We start from the raw sequence: 20,032 nt of genomic DNA, 5'->3' as shown, positions 1-20,032 counted from the left end.
TTCTGTAAGTAACGTGTTAGTATTTTGCCACCATGACTTGTTCAACTAATAATTCGCTAACATTCACACTTGTTTTCTTTGGAATTATTACATTCTTCTTAAAGTCTGAGGGTATTTCCCACCTCATATCTTGCATATCAGATGTAGTATTTTTGTCATGTCTGTCTCTCTCAAGGATATCAGCAGTTCTGAGGGTCTTGTTCAGCTTAAATCTTTCTGTGCTCTGCCAAATTCCACTCAGATACAACAACAAAAATGATCATTTATTAACAAAATTATTTAATTACAGATAAAAAAATCTACTCAAAAGTGCTGGCAGAAAACACAAACAAAATATGGTTTTAATTGGCAACCTTCAGAGCCAGTAGCTCCTCCTTCAGGCCGAAGGGGGAAGAAGAAGGGTGAAAGAAAAGGACTGGAAAGCCTTTCCTTCTCATTCTGTACAATAGGTCTCACCTGACCTGCGGTTCTGGGTGACTTTCCCGAAATTTATCCCTTTCCATACACTTTTCCAGTCCTTTCTCTTCCCCTTCAAACCTTCTGCCTGAAGGAACCATTGGCTCCAAAAGCTTGCCAATTACAACAGTCTTTTATGGGTGTGTTCTGCCGCCGCTTGGTGAGTAGACTTTTTATCTATCTAATTAAATAAATTCCTCTCACAGTATCATATCTCCCATCTAGATCTACTTCTCTCCCCTTTCTACAATATTGCCTTCAACCGCATTTCCCATGTATAGCCACTCTATACATTCCTTCCACTTTTCCCTTCTTTGCTTGCTACTATCATTTTCCATCAGAGCTGTTATTCAAAATCATACACCTGCTTCTGTCTTCTCCTAATGTCTCTCTAATTTTCCTACAGATAGCATCTTTCTTTCTCCTAGTCACAATTCTATAGACTTGTATTCATCCTCTTATCTTTTCCTGCTTACCAGCTTTGCACATCCTGTCAATCCATTTTTTAGATATCTGTATTCCTTTTCGCCTGCTTCATTTTTATGTTTTCCTCTTTCCTCAATTAAATTCAGTATTTCTTGTGATCTCCAAGGACCATCCCTTTATCTTTCTAATCATCTGTTGCCTTCACTATTTCATTCTCTCAAGGTGAACCAATCGTCTTCTACTGTACTCCTTTCCCCTGTTTCAGTCAATTGTTGCATAAGGCTTCCTTCCAAATTTTCAACTTACCCACATCCCATCTCCTTAATTTCCTAACCTTTTTGCAAATTCTTCAGTTTTAATCTACAGTTCATAATCAAAAAATTATGATCGGAGTCCACAGCTGCCCATGTGAATGTGTTAGTCTAAAATCTGGTTCCGAAATATGTGTCTTTCCCTTATAAAGGGTCTTTCATATAGTACACAATTTTTAAAGAGAGTGGTAAAATTTTGTTTTCAAGTTTACAGCACTGTATTAATTACTTTTAATATCAACTGTTATTCTAACTACTTGATCAATTGTTGTTTGCGTATTCCATGATCTGTTGCCATGGAGCGGTTCACAAAGGAGGAACATGTTATCGTGAAAACCCATCACAGAACTGGCAAATGCTATGCACAGAATGTTTGTAGACTTTGAGGGATCTTTGCACGTAATAATGCTCCTACAGCATCGAGAGAGCTGAGACTGATAACGTAATCAAGGAAACTGGGTCCGTTGCAACCATAAAATCGCCTGGATAAAACCATACACTTCATATGGAACAAAACATTGCATTGGTGCAGGGTAGTGTACTGTGAGCCTCAAAGAACTTTGAAAAAGGATCTTCATATACACCCGTACAAGATTTGGCTGACTGGGTATCTTAAACCTATAAATTATTCGAAACAGAAAAATTTCAACAAGTAGATTGTCACAAAACAAGAAGAGGACAACAATTTTTGAAGAAGAATAATCTTCAGTGACATATTTTCATCTGTGTGGGCTCATTAACCGAGAAAATTGCTGTATATGGGGCCAAGAAAACCCTAGGATGATCCAAGAAACGACGACAGCCACATGTATCCACTGAGAACCACAGTTTGGTGTGGCTTATAAGCAGGTGGTGTGAATGGCCTCTTCTTTCTTGAAAATTTCGACATTAGATAATGCAGCAAATGTTAACAGTGAAATGGTCAGAAACAATTTCTGGCCTGCTCTGGATGAAGGTGATACAGGCAGTATGTGGTTTCAGCAGGACTGGGCTACACGTCGCACATCCTGCTAGACAATAACTCTAGTCCATGAAAAATTCCCTCAGTCTGTTATCTCACTTCATGGCGACCTGGAATGGCCTCCCAGATCTTGTGACCTTACTCCATGTGATTTCTTTTTATGGAGTTGTGTGAATTCCAAGGTCTACCAGAACACACCACAAACCGTTCTTTAACTTAACATGTCATTAATGACCACAAGACACACGTCCGTGGGAGGGTCATCACAAACTTCATAGACCAAGTAACTGCCTGCCAAGACAGTGGAGGTGGACATATTCCTGATATAATTTTCCTCACTTAAATGGGAATGTATGTAGACGAAAGTAAAAAAAAAAAAATATTTTGATGTACTTTTGAGTTAATTATTGCATTTTTTTTTTAAATTGTGTAATATATGAAAGACCCTATACATCAAGTTGAAATCTTATAGTATCTCTTCCACATATACAGCTTTCTTTCATTATTCTTAAATCAAGTGTTAGCAATAGGGAAGGGTAGACACAAACGAAAAATTACTATAAATATAAATTTTAATGTACAAGAAATTTACAATTTTCACACAAAATATTAAAAAAAGTATCACGTCGCACTTCATAGTGTCCATAAATAGGCAGTCAAGTATCAGACAACTGTGCACATTGTCTTTGCTATCGACGCTCCTTTGGCCGATCTTCAACACCACGCGATGAATGTCTACTGCGTGATTTTCCACTAGAATAATACCTGTCATAATTTTCACCACGGCGACTTTCATGGCTTCGAGAACGTGAACGATGCCTCGTCTTCTCCCTGCAACAAATACTATCATTAAGTTCCTTATGAATAGATAATAGGTGATAGTTAGTGTATCTGTTAGATTAGCTTTATCATAATCTAAATCAAAACAAATTTGTAAATACTGAACTGAACCCATCCTCTTTTGTCTTTCTATCAAGTCAGTGTCAGATCTCTCTGCTGCTATCTCCTGGGCAAAACGGAGAGTTACACACTACTATGTCGTCGTTGTTGTTGTTGTTTGTGGTATTCAGTCCAGAGACTGGTTTGATGCAGCACTCCACGCTACTCTATCCTGTGCTAGCTGCTTCATCACTCAGTACCTACTGCAACCTACATCCATCTGGATCTGTTTAGTGTCTTGGTCTCCCTCTAAAATTTTCACCCTCCGTGCTGCTTTCCAATACTAAATTGGTGATCCCTTGATGCCTCAGGACATGTTCTAGAAACTGATCCCTTCTTCTAGTCAAGTTGTGCCACAAATTTCTCTTCTCCCCAATTCTATTCAATACCTCCTCATTAGTTATCTGATCTATCTATCTAATCTTACGCATTCTTCTGTAGCACCACATTTTGAAAGGTTAATACTATTCCTGTCTAAACTATTTATCATCCACGTTTCACTTCCATACATGGCTACACTCCACACAAATACTTTCAGAAAGGTCTTCCTGACATTTAAATCTATACTCGATGTTAACAAATTTCCCTTCTTCAGAAACACTTTCCTCGCCATTGCCAGTCTACATTTTATATACTCTCTATTTCGACCATCATCAGTTACTTTGCTCCCCAAACAGCAAAACTCCTTTACTACTTCAAGTGTCTCACACCCTAATGTAATTCCCTCAGCATCACCCAATTTAATTCCACTATATTCCATTATCCTCGTTTTGCTTTGGTTGATGTCCATCTTATACCCTCCTTTCAAGACACAGCCATATCGTTCAACTACAGGCCCTTTGCTGTCTCTGGCAGAATTACAATGTCATCAGTGGACCTCAAAGTTTTTATTTCTTCTCCATGGATTTTAATTCCTACTCTGAATTTTTCTTTTGTTTCCTTTACTGCTTGCTCAATATACAGATTGAATAACATCGAGGATAGGCTACAACCCGGTCTCACTCCCTTCCCAACCACTGCTTCCCTTTCATGTCCCTCTACTCTTATAACTGCCATCTGGTTTCTGTACAAATTGTAAATAACCTTTTGCTCCCTGTATTTTACCCCTGCCACCTTCAGAATTTAAAAGAGAATGTTCCAGTCAACATTGTCAAAAGCTTCCTCCAAGTCTACAAATGCTAGAAACGTAGGTTTGCCTTTCCTTAATCCCCATGTTCCAACATTTCTACGGAATCCAAACTGATCTTCCCCGAGGTCGGCTTCTACCAGTTTTTCCATTAGTCTGTTAAGATTTTGTGTCAATATTTTGTAGCCGTGACTTATTCAACTGATAGTTCATAATTTTCACATCTGTCAACACCTGCTTTCTTTGGGATTGGAATTATTATTTCATTTACTGAATTTTTATATTTCCTTCTTTTATCAATTAAATTCAATATTTCTTCTGTTACCTAAGGATTACTAATAGCCCTTGTTTTTGTACCTACTTGATCCACTGCTGCCATCACTATTTCATCTCTCAAAGCTACCCATTCTTCATCTTCTGTATTTCTTTCCCCCATTCTTGTCAATCATTCCCTAATGCTCTCCCTGAAACTCTCTACAACCTCTGGTTCTGTCAGTTTATCCAGGTCCCATCTCCTTAAATTCCCACCTCTTTGCAGTTTCTTCAGTTTTAATCTACGGTTCACAACCAATAGATTGTGGTCAGAGTCATTATCTGCCACTGGAAATGTCTTACAATTTAAAACCTGTTTCCTAAATCTCTCTCTTACCATTATACGATCTGAAACCTTCCAGTATCTTCAGGCCTCTTCCATGTATACAACCTTCTTTCTTGATTCTTGAACCAAGTGTTAGCTATGATTAAGTTATGCTCTGTGCAAAATTCTACCAGGTGGCTTCCTCTTTCATTCCTTACCCCCATTCCATATTCACCTACTACGTTTCCTTCTTATCCTTTTCCTACTATTGAATTCCACTTACCCATGACTATTAAATTTTCATCTCCCGTCACTATCTGATGAAATGTATGATGAGATAAAAGAAATTACTCAATCTCTTCATCATCTGCAGAACTAATTGGCATGTAAACTTGTACTACTGTGGTGGGCGTGGGCTTCATATCTATCTTGGCCACAATATTGCGTTCACTATGCTGTTTGTAGTAGCTTACCCACAATCCTATTTTTTTATTCATTATTAAACATACTCCTGCATTAACTCTATTTGATTTTGTATTTATAACCCTGTATTCACCTGACCAGAAGTCTTGTTTCTCCTACCGCTCAACTTCACTAATTCCCACCATATCTAACCTATCCATTTCCCTTTTTAAATTTTCTAACCTAACTGCTCGATTAAGGGATCTGACATTCCACGCTCCTATCCATAGAACGCCAGTTTTCGACGTCCTCCTGAGTAGTCCCCGCCCAGAGATCCGAATGGGGAACTATTTTACCTCCGGAATATTTTACCCAAGAGGACGCCATCATTTAACCATATAGTAAAGCCGCATGCCCTCTTTCCCCTTGCTTTCAGCCATTCGCAATACCAGCACAGCAAGACCCTTTTGGTTAGTGTTACAACGCCAGATCAGTCAATCATCAAGACTGTTACCTATGCAACTACTGAGAAGGCTGCTGCCCCTCTTCAGGAACCACACTTTTGTCTGGCCTCTCAACAAATATCCTTCATATCACTGAAGCATGCAAGCCTACCCACAAATGGCAAGGTCTATGGGTCTATGGGGGGGCATAAATAAGTAGGTTTGTCTAATTCAACCACCTGAGAGGATACACTTTCTGTATGTCGCTCATATGTCCAACTCTCATATTATGGCTCAAAAATTGTGAGCAACACAAAACACTTAATTTCATCTCTCTCTCATTATCTGTTTTCTTTCCAGTCTCTTTGGGACATACGCACTTGTGCCTCCCATATACAGCAAGTGCTGGTAACATTCCACATGTAAAAACAAAGAGGGAGAGACTATGACGACTTCAATAGGATGACAAAAAAAATTGTGCAAATACAAGCTGTTCCATGGATGCAACGAAGGTATGGTCCCCTTAGCTCACTCACAGGTTATCCGCCACGTGGCCATATTAACCCCTGAATATAAGAACCCCTGCCCCCTTTCTCTAAGAGCCTTGATGACAAAAATTTATTTTTTAAAATAGTCTGATTAATCATAATTAAAAAAAAAAAGTTTTACTGACAAAGTATCTGCCTAAATAGCAAATGTTATACCTATTCTAAATTAACGCAATTTACTGATTTCTACACTTCGATAACACAAAGAGAAATTTCTTCAGAGAAACATTGGATTTTGCTTCTATACTGGCTTGAAAATGTTACTGTCTCTCTTGCTTTCAAACTCATCTGCCTGCCACTCTCTCACTGGCTATATAGAATCAGCATTGGCCACACCCCCCTCTTGTTTCCATCATATGGCACGGATGGCAATGACGACACTGCAGCACAGAATGTGTCAGTTGCCTTCGGCTCCTATCTAGCCTCTTACTATCTCTTGCAGACACGAATATTATTTTTGAGTATTTGTCCAACTTAAAAGTTGGTTCAATTCCTACTACAAATGGATCCACTCGAACTGTGGTTAAAAACATGATAGATGTTCCTAGAGTGCCAAGGTACATGGTACTGATTCCCACGGTTGGCAATACCACTTCATTTGCTGCCCCGTCTCTACTCCCCCCTTCCCCTCCTCCTGCACTCATTCTAGTTCTCAGTCAAGGGGTGTCATTGTTTCATATGTGACAATAGCAACTAATATATGAATAAAATATCGCAAAAAAGTTCAGTCCAATTCTTGAGCTTCTGCTTGCCTCGTAATGTACTGACCTCTGTTGGTACTAAATTAGAATTATAATAATAGTAAGTATCTGTTGGTACTGTCTCCACAGCGGGTCTCGCCATCTTAATTTATTCTCATGAGAACAATTAGTTTAATATTTGTTTTAGTTGTTAGACAGTTCATTCTGAATCTGTATCACCATCATGTGCTAAGGCTGATAAAAACCTGGGAACGTTTTTACCTGATATTCTAATACGTGAACAGGGACTGAATTTCTCATCTGTGACCCATTTAGTAAATGATTACGGTCTCTTCTAATCAAATAAAATATCAATCTAGGTTCGGAATCAAGAAACGTTTTTTCATGGACAGTATTTTCACAACTGAATGTTACCTTTACTTAAAAACCAACATTAATGTTTGCATGTGGTATCTATACAAGTATGAGAACTTTTATAGCAAACATGTTCAAATGCAACTAAAGGTTGCAAGATGACAGGTTTTAATACTATTTCCTCCTGCATTTCACAAAACTGTCCAATTTTAAACAGAGCAACAGATTTGTTGTACTGCAGTTTCTTGCGATCCCTTGCGCTAATGTTGCGCTAGTCAAATCTCATGTTGTTGTTTGAGCGACACTGATTCTGCATCAAGCACTTCAGAATATCAGACAATCTTGGGCCTGTTCGAATGCAAGTATTGTCTATCCATAACAGCCCTTCCAAATTCGAAATAAATTTTCACGTAGGATTTAATGTCCTGTTGAGGGCACAGTCACTGGGGATTGAGTACAAACCCAGGTTGGTGAAAGAAATGGGCTATTGCCTTTCAAAGAAACCATTTGCCTCAAGCAATTTAGGGAAATCATGGAGAAATTGCATCTGCATGGCTAATAGAGAATTTGAACTACTGTCCTCCCGAATACATATCCAGTACCTTATTACTGCACCACCTCACTCTGTAACAACTGTTTACATATACAGAGTGAGGCAGCTGAAGTCATAACACCCTTTGTATCTCCCCAACCGTAATAGACACAAAGGTGCCGTTTGGACAGTGAATTGCAGGGACAGGGGCTACTCGAATACATCACAATTCATGTTTGTGCTATTTTTTATTACAGAGATATGAGGCCATCTTTGGTTTTTTTTTTTTTTTTTAATGGAACCCTATGTTAAATTTTTGCATAACATGATGGGCTTAAAAAGACGAATAGGTGAATAGTTTTTGAGACACAGATAAGTTCTCGTATTGTGTTTGTCCTTCGAAGTGGCGTTGTCCAATGCGACCTTTCCTGTTGTGTAGAGTACACGGTAAACGTCGCGAGTCGATCCTTACACAAACATGCCCATTTACCTGACAATAGTAATACATACTGCGATATTTTGTGCAAAAATTAACTGAGGATGTCGCGCAAATATTATTCAGTTATTTGACACCTGTGATACCAAAATAGTAGACAACATACAGTATTAAAATACAACAAGATGTTAATACGTTTTAAGTAACAGAAATAGAAATACAAATGTAAATGAGGAGGCCCTTATTGGTCACAATTATTTTGTAGGTATTTTTTTTTTTTAATCTGAAAATATTTACTATTGATCACAATACGAAGCAAATACACACAAAGATGCTAAATACATACTATACATGACATAAAACTTTACTGGAGCATGTGCTCAAAATGCTTCCCCTCTGCTGCAATGCACATTTGTAGTCGGCGTTTGAATGATTTGTGAATGGCTGCGAGACATATTATGCAAATTCACATTATCGTGGTTGGTGAAAGTCGCTTCATCAGTAAAAAGCACCTGTTGAAAAAACGTTGGATCATCTTGTAGGCACTGCAGAGCAAACCGGCAAAATTACTGGCACCGTTCGAAATCCACACCGGAGTGTGCTTGATGTATTGAGAGGTGAAACGGGTGAAATCTATGCGGGTGCAATATGCGTAGATCACTTCTCTGACTTATATCACATTCCGAGGCGATATGTCGCGACGAAACAGTAGGGTCGTTATGCGCAAATACTAGAACGCCCTCTTCATGTACCTCGCCAGCTGCAGTTTTCTGCCTTGTCCTCTGCATGGTGTTCCATATCCCGATTCACGTAGTTTCTTGCAAATATGTGCACGGAGCTGACGTCTAGGACGCTCCCAATCAGGATACAGCTCTCCATATCGCTTTATTGCTCTAACAGCATTTTTTCTGCTTTCACCATACACTAGAAGCATATCTAACTTTTCATCGTTGGTGCACATGTCTGTTCCAAGAAACTGCGATGGAAATGCAATGTCTCATTACCCCAGCAGCACATGTATACCCTTCTCTCCAGATACTAGTGCATCACCTTGCGGTGTTATCGAGAGGCAGGAAAACAACGCCTTCCTCGTTAAGTTTCTCAGTGTTCAACAGGAAAGGTTGCATTGGACAACACCGCTTCGAAAGACGAACACGATACAAGAACATATCTGATCTGTGTCTCAAAAACCTTCGCCTAAATATTATGATATACACATATTTGAAACAGTCTTTTTAAGCCCATCATGTTACGCTAAAATTTAACATAGGGTTCCTATTACGGTTGGGGAGGGAGATACAAGGGGTGTTATGACTTAGCTGTCTCACCCTGTAGAAGACTGTTGCGCAAAAAGCTACGAACTCGGAGGGAATACTTTTTTATGTGGTAGGTTAGCACAGACCAGTCTTAAAAGAAAGTCTTTAGGTGTTATTGCTCCTAATTACAAAGTTAATTGGTCCTTGTGCACTTTTTCCATGAAAATCAACTCAATACAGTACACGTGAATGAACAGCAAGTTCTTCGATTATACAGAAATGGTACCACATTCTGCTTGGTTAACTGTTATGCACTTGAGGCCAGAATAAATGGTAATGCTGAACTATTATGCATGGTTTGTATACATTAATATAGAAATGGGAGTATTATAAATCTATTACCTGGTTGCTTTTCGTGACTTGTGTGGTGAAAGACTTGGAGAACGAGAGTAGCTGCGCCGACTTTTTGTCCACTTACGATTCTTCCTCTCATGGGAACGCGACCGAGACCGAGATCTTGATCGAGACAGAGATCGTGTCCTGCAACGGAAGGAAAAGTATTTTTTGTAAATCAGCGAAACAGCGTAATTTTCTGAGTCAACAATTTCCCCACAATTCTGATAGCTTATATCCTGTAATTCAAAGAAGTGAAAAAAGGAAAACAGTTTATTGCTAACTGTTTCTTATTAAAATTTTAACACATTTTGACTCCGTTAAGGATAATAGTAATTTTTTTAAAAAAAAAAAAAAAAAAAAAAAAAAAAAAAAAAAAAAAAAAAAAAAACTGATAACTTCAGTAATATGCAAATGGCAATTAATAACTAAAATGTGGATTCTAAATAAAGGTAGAGAGAAACTGGTAATTTGGAAGTAAAGTGGCATCTAATTTTTACTGCTTTTTCAATAACTGCTCAAAAATACATGAGAATAGGAGTTTAGCGAACAGATCATAAATGCTTCATCAATAAGGAAATCCAATGACGGACAGAACAATGTCCATTGTGAGAAACACAAAAGTAAGTTAGTCCATCCTCTGGAAGATGAACTGCACAAGGATCAACAGTTCACTATGAGACTTCTGTCTGTGCACTTTTCAAACATTTTTCAGTCACTGCGACATGAAACTGACTCCCCTTGAAATAGACACAGCATTCTCTGAAGTAGATGCACACACCAGCACAAAGCAACATGAATGGCAGCCCAATTCTGATGACTCAATCTACTACTGTGTGTGGTGTTTTAGGTCTGAGAATATGTACCAAGTACAATTCAAAGAAGTGTTGTGGAGCACAGAGGGTAGCATTTTCATGTTTGACAATGATCGGCTGACATAGTCACTGCAGTACAACAGCTCATTTGACACTGGTGGTAAACACTTCTCATACCCATAAAGTCATACCCCACCTCGTATGATTCTCACGTTTTTGTACCTGAATATTTTATTTCTTTCAATGGATATGCAAGATGAGAAACACCAATTATAACTCTGTTGTTTTAACAAACAAATGGTAATGATGTTAGAACAAACTTCAATATACATACAAGAAAGTTTACATTTTGTGTCATCTCAATTGACCAACAGTACTTACTTTCCTGGCACATGAGTTCTAAACCCGATCTCATCAAGGTAAGTATATACTACACTCCATGACTGCAACCAATGAGTTCCTGATCTCACAAAATAAGTAATATTAAACAAAAGTAAAAACTCAACCTTCTGGAAACCTGTAATCATAAGACAAAAGTTCATTTTTGATCTGGTAATGATCCTCAAATGCTTGAATTTTAATTTTGATTTGAAGCAAATTATAAATGGAGGACTCAACACCGATTGAAGTTTACATTCCTCTTAAAAGCGCCATTATTTTAATAAATGGCAAACAAATTTAATTATACACTGTATTCCCAATTATTTGTGGGCGGATCATTCACCCTTTAAAAAAAAAAGGGGGGGGGGGGCCACAAATGCCGCACATACGGGGATCATCAGCAGCGGAAGATTACTCCGCTGAATGGTGTCTGGGTGCACACAGACGTTTGCCACTGATGCTGCTGCTGCTCCTGCTATTACCCATCCACTAGCCACTGTTCAGAACATGCACTTGAAAATATCTCAATTACTCACTCATCTTGTTCCCCACATTACCCTGAATAAATGGGAATATACAGTATTTATGCACATCAACATTTTCCAGGTATAATCTTCAATGCAAAGTACATACAAGGTTACACACAAATAGGCTGTATCAATGTGTCCTAAGGCCTACTGAAGTTTCTCCCAATTTGCTCTAAAGTTCCTACTGAAAGAGTTTCTCGCTGACTGACAGACCGCACGATGTTGCTGAGTGGCACTTGTTTCCTTTCAGTTTTCTTTGAGACAACAGTTGATTAATTATTAATCTTTTACAATGCATTATAGAGAAAACAGAATCCTCTGCCTCTTGATATAGAATCAATCTTTGAAAATCCAAAGGTGTTTCAAAAAGAATGATCCAATTTTGGACAGTAATTATTACCAAACATGGGACTACCTGCAAGTAAATAAGTGTTCTTTGAGTGGGTGTGGCCTGGAGTTTAGAAAATTGTCCCTAGATCTCAGTCAATGCATCTTCCAAGTTTGCAATCACAAGTAAGATAGTGTCCACTCAACAGAAGGTATTTTGTGCACTATAATTTGGAAAGAGTCAGTCAGTGATTTCAGCCCAGTGAGCTACTAGTTGGCATTGATCCGCGTGCAACCCCCCCCCCTCGCCACCCCACACAAAAAAAAAAATCATTCATTGTTGGTATCGCCAATTTGAAGGGACTGGATGCCTGTGCAAAGGTAAGAGTCCAGTTTGAGCTCACACTTCTGATGACACGGTGGAAAGAATTCAGCAAACATTTGAGCAGACTCCACAGAAGTCTACTCCCCCGCAAGCAGAGGACTGGCAGGGCCTCATATGATTGTGGTGAGTGTTAAGGTATCATTTGGTCTATCAACCATACAGACTACAATTACTGCAAGCACTTCGGGTTTGTGATTTTTAAAAAAAAAAAAAAAAAAAAAAAAAAAAAAAAAAAAAAAAAAAAAAAAAAAAAAAAATTAAAAAAAATAAATAAATAAAAAAAGACGGGTTGAGTTCATCGATGCTCTGCCAGAGGACATGGAAGACAATAAATTTTTACCATGGCTAATTTTCAGTGATGAAGCAACATTTCATGTTAGCAGTAAGTGAACTGACATAGCGTGCGCATATGGGGATTCCATAATCCTCACAAAATTACTGAATATGAAGGGAGAGGCACCTGAAGTGAAGGTTTCTTGTGCCATTCTCATGAACAAGCGTACATCCTTGCTTTTTTGAGGAAAACACAGTAATTGGAATGAGCTACCTTCAAACGATACAGAACTGGCTTTTTGCACAACTTCAGGAGGGCTCCGATGACTTAAATTTACAACAGGATGGAGCTCCACCACACAGGCACAACATACATTATTTTTTCAATGACACTCCACCTCAATGCTGGGATAGGGCGCACGGGACGCTGAGACACTGCCTTGCATTCTTGGCCTCCCAAGATTGCCAGGCCACGACCCTATGTGATTTTTTTCTTGGGGGAATACGTGAAGGAAAGCACATTCACCCCCCTTTTACCTCATGACATAGAAGAAGTGGAGAACAGAATAACAGCCACCATAACTTCTCTAAAATCAGATTGTGAAGAGTTTATGACAAATTTAGCTATCTGCTAGATGATGTTCATGCCGGTGGTGGTGAACACACAGAGCATTTGTAATAGCATACCTAAAAATTTTATAGTTTTTTTTTAGTATTTTGCAATTTATCCCATGTTAGTAGTATGTTTTTATCAATAAATATAGAGTTTTGAAATCAGGTCGTTCTTTTTTAAACACCCTGTGTAATGTAAATGGATGAATAAAAACCTATCTCACCAAGCAGCAGCAGGAGAACACACACACAAAGGTAAAGAAATATGCAAGCTTTCGGTGTGTGTGTGTGGTTTGAGGTTTTCGGGCGCTAAACAGCGTGGTCATCAGCGCCCATGCAAGCTTTCGGAACCAGTGGCTCTTCCTCTGGCAGAAGAGCAACTCAACCCTTCTGCCAGTGGCTCACTGGCTCTGAAAACTTGCAAATTTCTAAACCTTGATGTCTGTTCTGCCGCCACTACGCAAGTAAATTTTTTGTACACCCAATTATGTTACTTTCCAATGTAAGGTACTTAACATTAAAACACTTAAATTCTAATTATGTACTTAATGTGTCCCCTACCTGCTGGCTTTTGACTTTTTATGTTTCACTGGTGGTGGTGAATGACTGGGAGATCTCGTACGGCTTCTGCTCCTGTGTTTGTCTGAACTGTGATTACTGCGGCTGGAATAAACACAAAACCCTGCAGTTCAAGCAATATAACATTTATTTAGTTCTCTCTCTCTCTCTCTCTCTCTCTCTCTCTCTCTCACACACACACACACACACACACACACACACACACACACACACACACACACACACAGAGAGAGAGAGAGAGAGAGAGAGAGAGAGAGAGAGAGAACATCCGCAAGTTATCAGACAATACTTATTTTTAGGGCCAAAAGAGAGAGAACGACGGCAAACTTAATGGTCAGCCAACAACTCAGACTATTAACATCAAAGCTGCGAGTACGAGGGTAAATCAAATATAAACAGGAACTTAGTTCCCAAAGTTGTTAGGGCTGAGCCTACGCTTCTATTGTGCTAGGGTTAAGTCCTCAGGAGTGGGGAGAACAGGACTTCTACATTCCCAAATAATTCGTCACTAACACTCATTGTGTCTGAGCAAACATTGCACCCCTCCACTGTGCAACACATAATTATGAAATTTATTACTCTTGCAAGAGTTCAAGAGATGGAAATTTTTCAGAGATTAACTGCACAGTTTGGGGACCAAACAATGTCAAAGAGTCGTGTGTGTGTGTGTGTGTGTGTGTGTGTGTGTGTGTGTGTGTGTGTGTGTGTGTGTGTGTGTGTGCGCCTCTGAAACAAATACTTCAAGGAAGGACAACAAATGGAAAATCAGGAACATGATCACAATCCTTATACCAGCACTACAAATGAAAACATTTGTGCAGTTAGAGACATTCTTTAACATGATCGACAGGTGAGAGTATCAGAAATTGCATTGGCCTAACAGGCCAGATTAATTTAATGGAGCTGGAAACTGATCATCACAAAAGTGTGATTCAAGAGACCACCTTCCTTCACGACAACACCAGGACGCATACTTCAGCTCTCATGGTCTCAAAACTACAAGAAATACACATTGCCTCATTGTCAGCTAACAGTAGAGGCATCATTCAAACAGAATTTGTACATCCAGGCAGAATAATAAATTTGCAGTACTGAAACACTTCCTTATTTCAAACCAATTAGTTTCCCTTGACCTCATCAGCTTTTCATAATTTTTTTTTTTTTCCTTCTTCCCCAATACAACAACACTATAGCAAATGCAGTAACTGTGTCGTCCTGTTTCTCTCTAAAAAGCTTGACTCAATGTTTGAACAACCTCCAAATTTTCCAGGTTTGTAATGTATCCTCAAAACCGAACACACACCTGAAGCGTGCAAAATTCGATTTGATTTAAAAAACCCTTAGGATTTGACTCACTCAAGATCATGCTCATTGTAAAAGAAGGCTTCTCGGAGAAATTAATTGAAAACATATGCTGAGCAACATATTATAACAAACAGAGCCTATTTTCTGTAAATAAAGGTAGAACCAGTAACCCTACATTAATGCCTTAGTCAGAGAACTTATAATAGATGGATACTGTTCATAAGAGGTAAACATCATCTAAATGTAGATGATGTTCAATTTTGACTCACCTTGTTTTTTTGGACTTTTTGCTGTGCTTTGAAGGTGGTGGGCTATGGCTTGGAGATCTTGTTCTACTTCGACTCCTGTGTTTTTCAGAGTTGTGATTATTTCGGCTGTAAATAAATGAAGTAAAATGGAAAGAGCCACAAAAATGTACAGCTGTACTTGGGTCACAAAAATAACATTATATTTTACATGTGTTTGAAATTGTTGTCAGTGATTCAGCTGACAGATATATAGAAATAAAGTATTTCAATCAAAATATACCTGATAAAGCCACCCCATCGTGGAGAAGTATGTCGAGCTCGTGAAGGTGAGCCAGGGCTATTGCTCCCTGCACCACCTCCAGTACCTGTACTATTTGTACCTCGAGCTTTTAATCGCGCTTCTTGGTACTGTTTCCTAAGCTCCTCCACACGCCTCTCCAACTCTTCAGAATTTGGCTGCAATTAAATATCTTCAATTATAATCAACAATTTTGTAATTTATCAGATGACTCTTGAAAATACATGGATAAAATATTTCTCAAATATTAACACAGTAAAACATTATACGCAATATAAGCACACAAACGAATTTCATAACTTAATTTCTGTGACCAACGTCATCCATTTATGTTACAATTGCCTGTTCTTATCCCTTAGCCTCCACTGTGAATTATCAAGTTACTATTTTTAACCTGTAGATCTGTTGACATTTTTTGATTCTCCTCTTCTGCTGAGAACACTTAGCTGATCACATGTAGAAATTTCAAAACAGTATTTTGGTCTAAAACTAATAATTCATGTTACTGCATTTCGTTAGCAGTCACTACTCACTGCATTAAATGAACAGGCTGCATGGGCATTAGTCTGAATAAACAAACACACAAGACAATATTTATCTCAAGTTGTGTTTCTTTTTACAATGCAAGTGGTATGTCCTCTAGAACAACACCAACCATCAACGATAACTGTTGCCATGAAGGCTCTTGTTTACTACAGCAGTGAACACAAGCACCTACAGAAACTAAGGGTACAGTAAACTGTTAACTTCATCTTCAAGTTTTTAACATTAACTTCCATATGGTATCATGAAAGTCTCAAGCTAAACTTCTGGCTGCCGCATTTTGTGACAACAGGACTATGTCAACATTGTTCTTGTGCACTCTCTACTGTGTGGAACAACAAGACGACGGAGTTGCATCACAAATATGTAAGATACAGTCACTTATAATATGAGGTGCCTCTGCAGGTAAGCAATCTCAGTATTATGATTCTTTCCTGAGATTAACTATATCAAATGAAGAAGGATGAGGCACGAAAGTAGCCATGTCTTATTTAAAAAATAACCCCAGCATTTGTCATAAGTAATACCTGCATCTACAGCCATGCACTGCTAACCACACTGTGCAGTGCACGACAGAGGGTATTTTCTATTGTACCCATAATTAGAACACCTTCTTTTTCCTTTTTAAGTATGGAATGTGGGAATAATAATTACTTAACTGCTCCTAAGTGCACTGTGATAGGTCTAAACTTGACTTTGCGATCCCTACAGGGGCAATACATAGTGTCTGTAGTATATCCCTAAATTCATAACTTAAAGTTGTCTTTAGGAAGTTTTTGTCTACCTTTAAGCATTTGCCAGTTCAGTTTTTCAGTATCACTGTGATGCTCTACCCCCAAGTCAAATAAACCTGCAATCATGCATGCTGCCCTTCTTTCCATATAGTGAATTCAACATCTCAGTGTCCTCATTGTATCGCCTTATAGACAAAAGGGGCACTCCCAATTGTACTGATTACAGGATATAGTCTACAATGTACAGAGATATGGCCAGATTCCACATTTGAATGCACTGGTACTCAGAAAAACTGACAACCTTAGAACACAAAGTTTGCAGAAGCCCATTTATACAGCGTTCCAGCTATCACTGACAGTACTTGTGAGTCAAATCCACTGTTTTGTATTTTATAGACAGTAGTCACATTGTTTTCGTATGCTTGTTAATAATCTCACTGTTAACATCAAGTCATCACCACTTTCAGTGAAGATATTTTCTTTTTTTGTTTCGATGATTAACTACTTAATCACAGCATGCATAAACTTGTACCTGACCTGCACATATGGCTGCACCTTGACATACGATCAAGTTTTGTTCCCACAACTGCTGGAGCAACACTTGTCTTTGTTGAATACTGTAACTGCATGCTGTAGAAACTGAATTATCTGTTCCCTGTGAGCTAATAATAAATAGGAGCAGCAGACCATTGAAAGCCCCAGACTACGACACTTCAAAGGGACTTGCACACTACAGTGCTGTCACTTTATCGAATGATTTTTAATTAATGTATGAGGTGTGCAAAAAAAAGTAATGAGACAAACAACACTGAGCGATCTGGCAACACTGTGTTGTTCTACTTTTGTAGATTGGTGTGTTCATCCCTTCCAGATGTTCAGTCTGCTTTTCAGCTCTATACAGCCATCATGTAATTTCTGAGTGTGCAATCAGTGAAGTTGTGCTTTTTTTGTGTTACAAAAATGGAACAGCAGAATTTAGAGCAATGTTATGCAATCAAGATTTGTGTTGAACTTGGAACGTACTTGAGTGTGTCCTTTTGAAAAACAAACAAGTCTACAGGAAATATTCCTTATCAAGAGACAAGTTTTTCACTGGCACATATCATTTCTGGAAGGCTGATAACATGTCTAAAGATGGACCACACTGAGGGGGACCTTCAACTTCAGAAACATACAAAGATGTTGAACGCATTATGTTTTCTCTTTTGAGATCCGACTGGCGTTCGGAAGATTTTCAGCATACATTAAACTTTGACCAAAGTTTTGCAAAAAATTTGTGCCATAAAACCTCACAACCAAGCAGTACGCTCTAAGTAGCAAGTGCACTTATCTTGAAAGGATTTCCAATGACCTCGAGTGGCAAGGTCATGTAATCACAGGCGATTTTTGGTTATGATCCTGGGACAAAGCAATAAAGTGAGGACTGGTACACTGAAACATCTCCTCGGCAAATAAAAAGCCAGGATCAGCTAGTCAAAACAACACAGATTTGGTTTTTTTGGTAGTAGGTGTACCAAGCATAAAGAAGTTGTTCCCCCTGGACAAACTGTCAAGCAAGTATATTACAAAGATATCCTTGAAAGGCTCAGGAAAAGGATGAATCGAGTGAGACCGAACACTGTAGACACGTGGATGCTGCATCATGAAAATTCCCCATGTCATATGGCCACTTCCATCAATTTTTGACCTCTAAAGGCATTCCTGTTGTTCCACAACCCCCTTCCCCCCCATTTACCTGATCTGAGTCCTTGTGACTTTTTTCTTTTCCCAAAACTGAAAAATGTCTCAAACAGACGTCTTGGGATTCTGGAGAACATTTGAAAGGATGTGACTGACATTTTAAAGGCCCTCTCAGTTGGAGCCTTTCAGTGCTGCTACTGAGACTGGCAACAACTACTCTGCCAGTGTATAGCTGCTGAAGGAAACTACTTTGAAAGCAACAATATTGTTGTTTGGTAAAAAATTTATCTCATTTTCTCACACACCTTGCATGTTTGTGACTGTGTTCTTGGGGAAAAAAGCTGTTCTCAAACTATGCCCCAGTGAGATATGGAAACTCAACGTAATTAACAGGCAAAAACTAATTCACATGATAAAAGACCTCCCAAGACACCTAAAACATTGTACAATTAAATAGAGGAAGTCTGACTGTCAGATAGGTGGCACAGAATCAAACATGTAGATACAAAATGACCATCTTAGTGACAAAAATCAAATACAAAGAATAAATAAAATTTTTAGGAAGTTGCAAGAACTATACTTCAATCAAAATAACAAAGTGATTGATAGTAGAGCATGGGAGGGGGCGATGTTGGTTAATATTTGTCTGTATACACAATATAACTGTGCCAGCAACAGGCGGGCATTTCCACACTGGAAACACAATGTCCATCAACATATAGTATTGGGTTTACTAAGAAGGTGGAAAAAGTCCTAACACTCCTCTGTGCACTTGCACAACTAGTTTAGGGCAGTCTGTTGAGTAGAATACTCATCATACATAAACCACACAAACCAGAAAAAGCAACACCACTGTTATATTACCGCTCATAAGCACTGTCTGCAACAAACTATGGCAACTGGTACCTGATTAGCAGAACAATATTGAAACAATGAGCATAACAGGAGGTGTGACCACAATTGTTCTCTGATTGCTTGTTAATTGGTAGCTGTCCTGTATGATACCCGCTACCATTCACTTTGTAATTCTGATCTGGGTATAACACCATATATCACCACATAAAACTGCTTAAACGTAACTGAAGCAAAGTTTAATAAAAAGCAGAGGTAAATCGATATCAATTTATACTACAGGTAGTACTACTGGTCATCTATTTTCGTTTTGTTTATACCTTCTTGCGGGCATAGAGGCGTAAAATGCGCATACACACATCTTGAATGTCTTTTTCTTCAACACGGAACAGGCTGTACCAGGCTGGGGATTTTGGAAGTGGAATACCTAGTCGACGGGATGTTAGGTAAATGCAAGCACAAGCAACTGTCTCTGGCTGATACCGTACAAAGACATCAGTCCGCAAAGAATCATTCATGTAATTCCTGCAAAGAAACAATGGTGTGATCCTTTTTAGTATTCTGTAACAGTAACAAATTTAATAATAGATTAATATAACTCTATGAAAATGT

General features: G+C 38.6%; 1 protein-coding gene across 2 annotated transcripts in view; it reads right to left on the bottom strand.

Annotated features, from left to right (window-relative positions):
* Positions 1 to 2,708: 2,708 nt before the first annotated feature.
* The window catches only part of LOC124790099 (cyclin-L1), a 69,989-nt gene continuing 52,665 nt past the window's right edge, over positions 2,709 to 20,032 (bottom strand). The window contains exons 5-10 of one of the 2 annotated variants that reach the window (XM_047257663.1): positions 19,741 to 19,945; positions 15,594 to 15,769; positions 15,335 to 15,439; positions 13,743 to 13,844; positions 9,871 to 10,008; positions 2,709 to 2,985 (exon numbers count right to left, since the gene is read on the bottom strand). In XM_047257663.1, coding sequence (XP_047113619.1) covers positions 2,844 to 2,985; positions 9,871 to 10,008; positions 13,743 to 13,844; positions 15,335 to 15,439; positions 15,594 to 15,769; positions 19,741 to 19,945 — 868 coding nt within the window. In that variant the 3' untranslated portion in view covers positions 2,709 to 2,843. The remainder of the gene's footprint in view (positions 2,986 to 9,870; positions 10,009 to 13,742; positions 13,845 to 15,334; positions 15,440 to 15,593; positions 15,770 to 19,740; positions 19,946 to 20,032) is intronic. The other variant, XM_047257664.1, reaches the window with a different exon arrangement.

This window comes from Schistocerca piceifrons, chromosome 3 (genome assembly GCF_021461385.2).
Source record: "Schistocerca piceifrons isolate TAMUIC-IGC-003096 chromosome 3, iqSchPice1.1, whole genome shotgun sequence".
Lineage (NCBI taxonomy): Eukaryota > Metazoa > Arthropoda > Insecta > Orthoptera > Acrididae > Schistocerca > Schistocerca piceifrons.
Note: the sequence above shows the minus strand (reverse complement) of the source record. Positions and strands in the feature narration are given on the sequence as shown.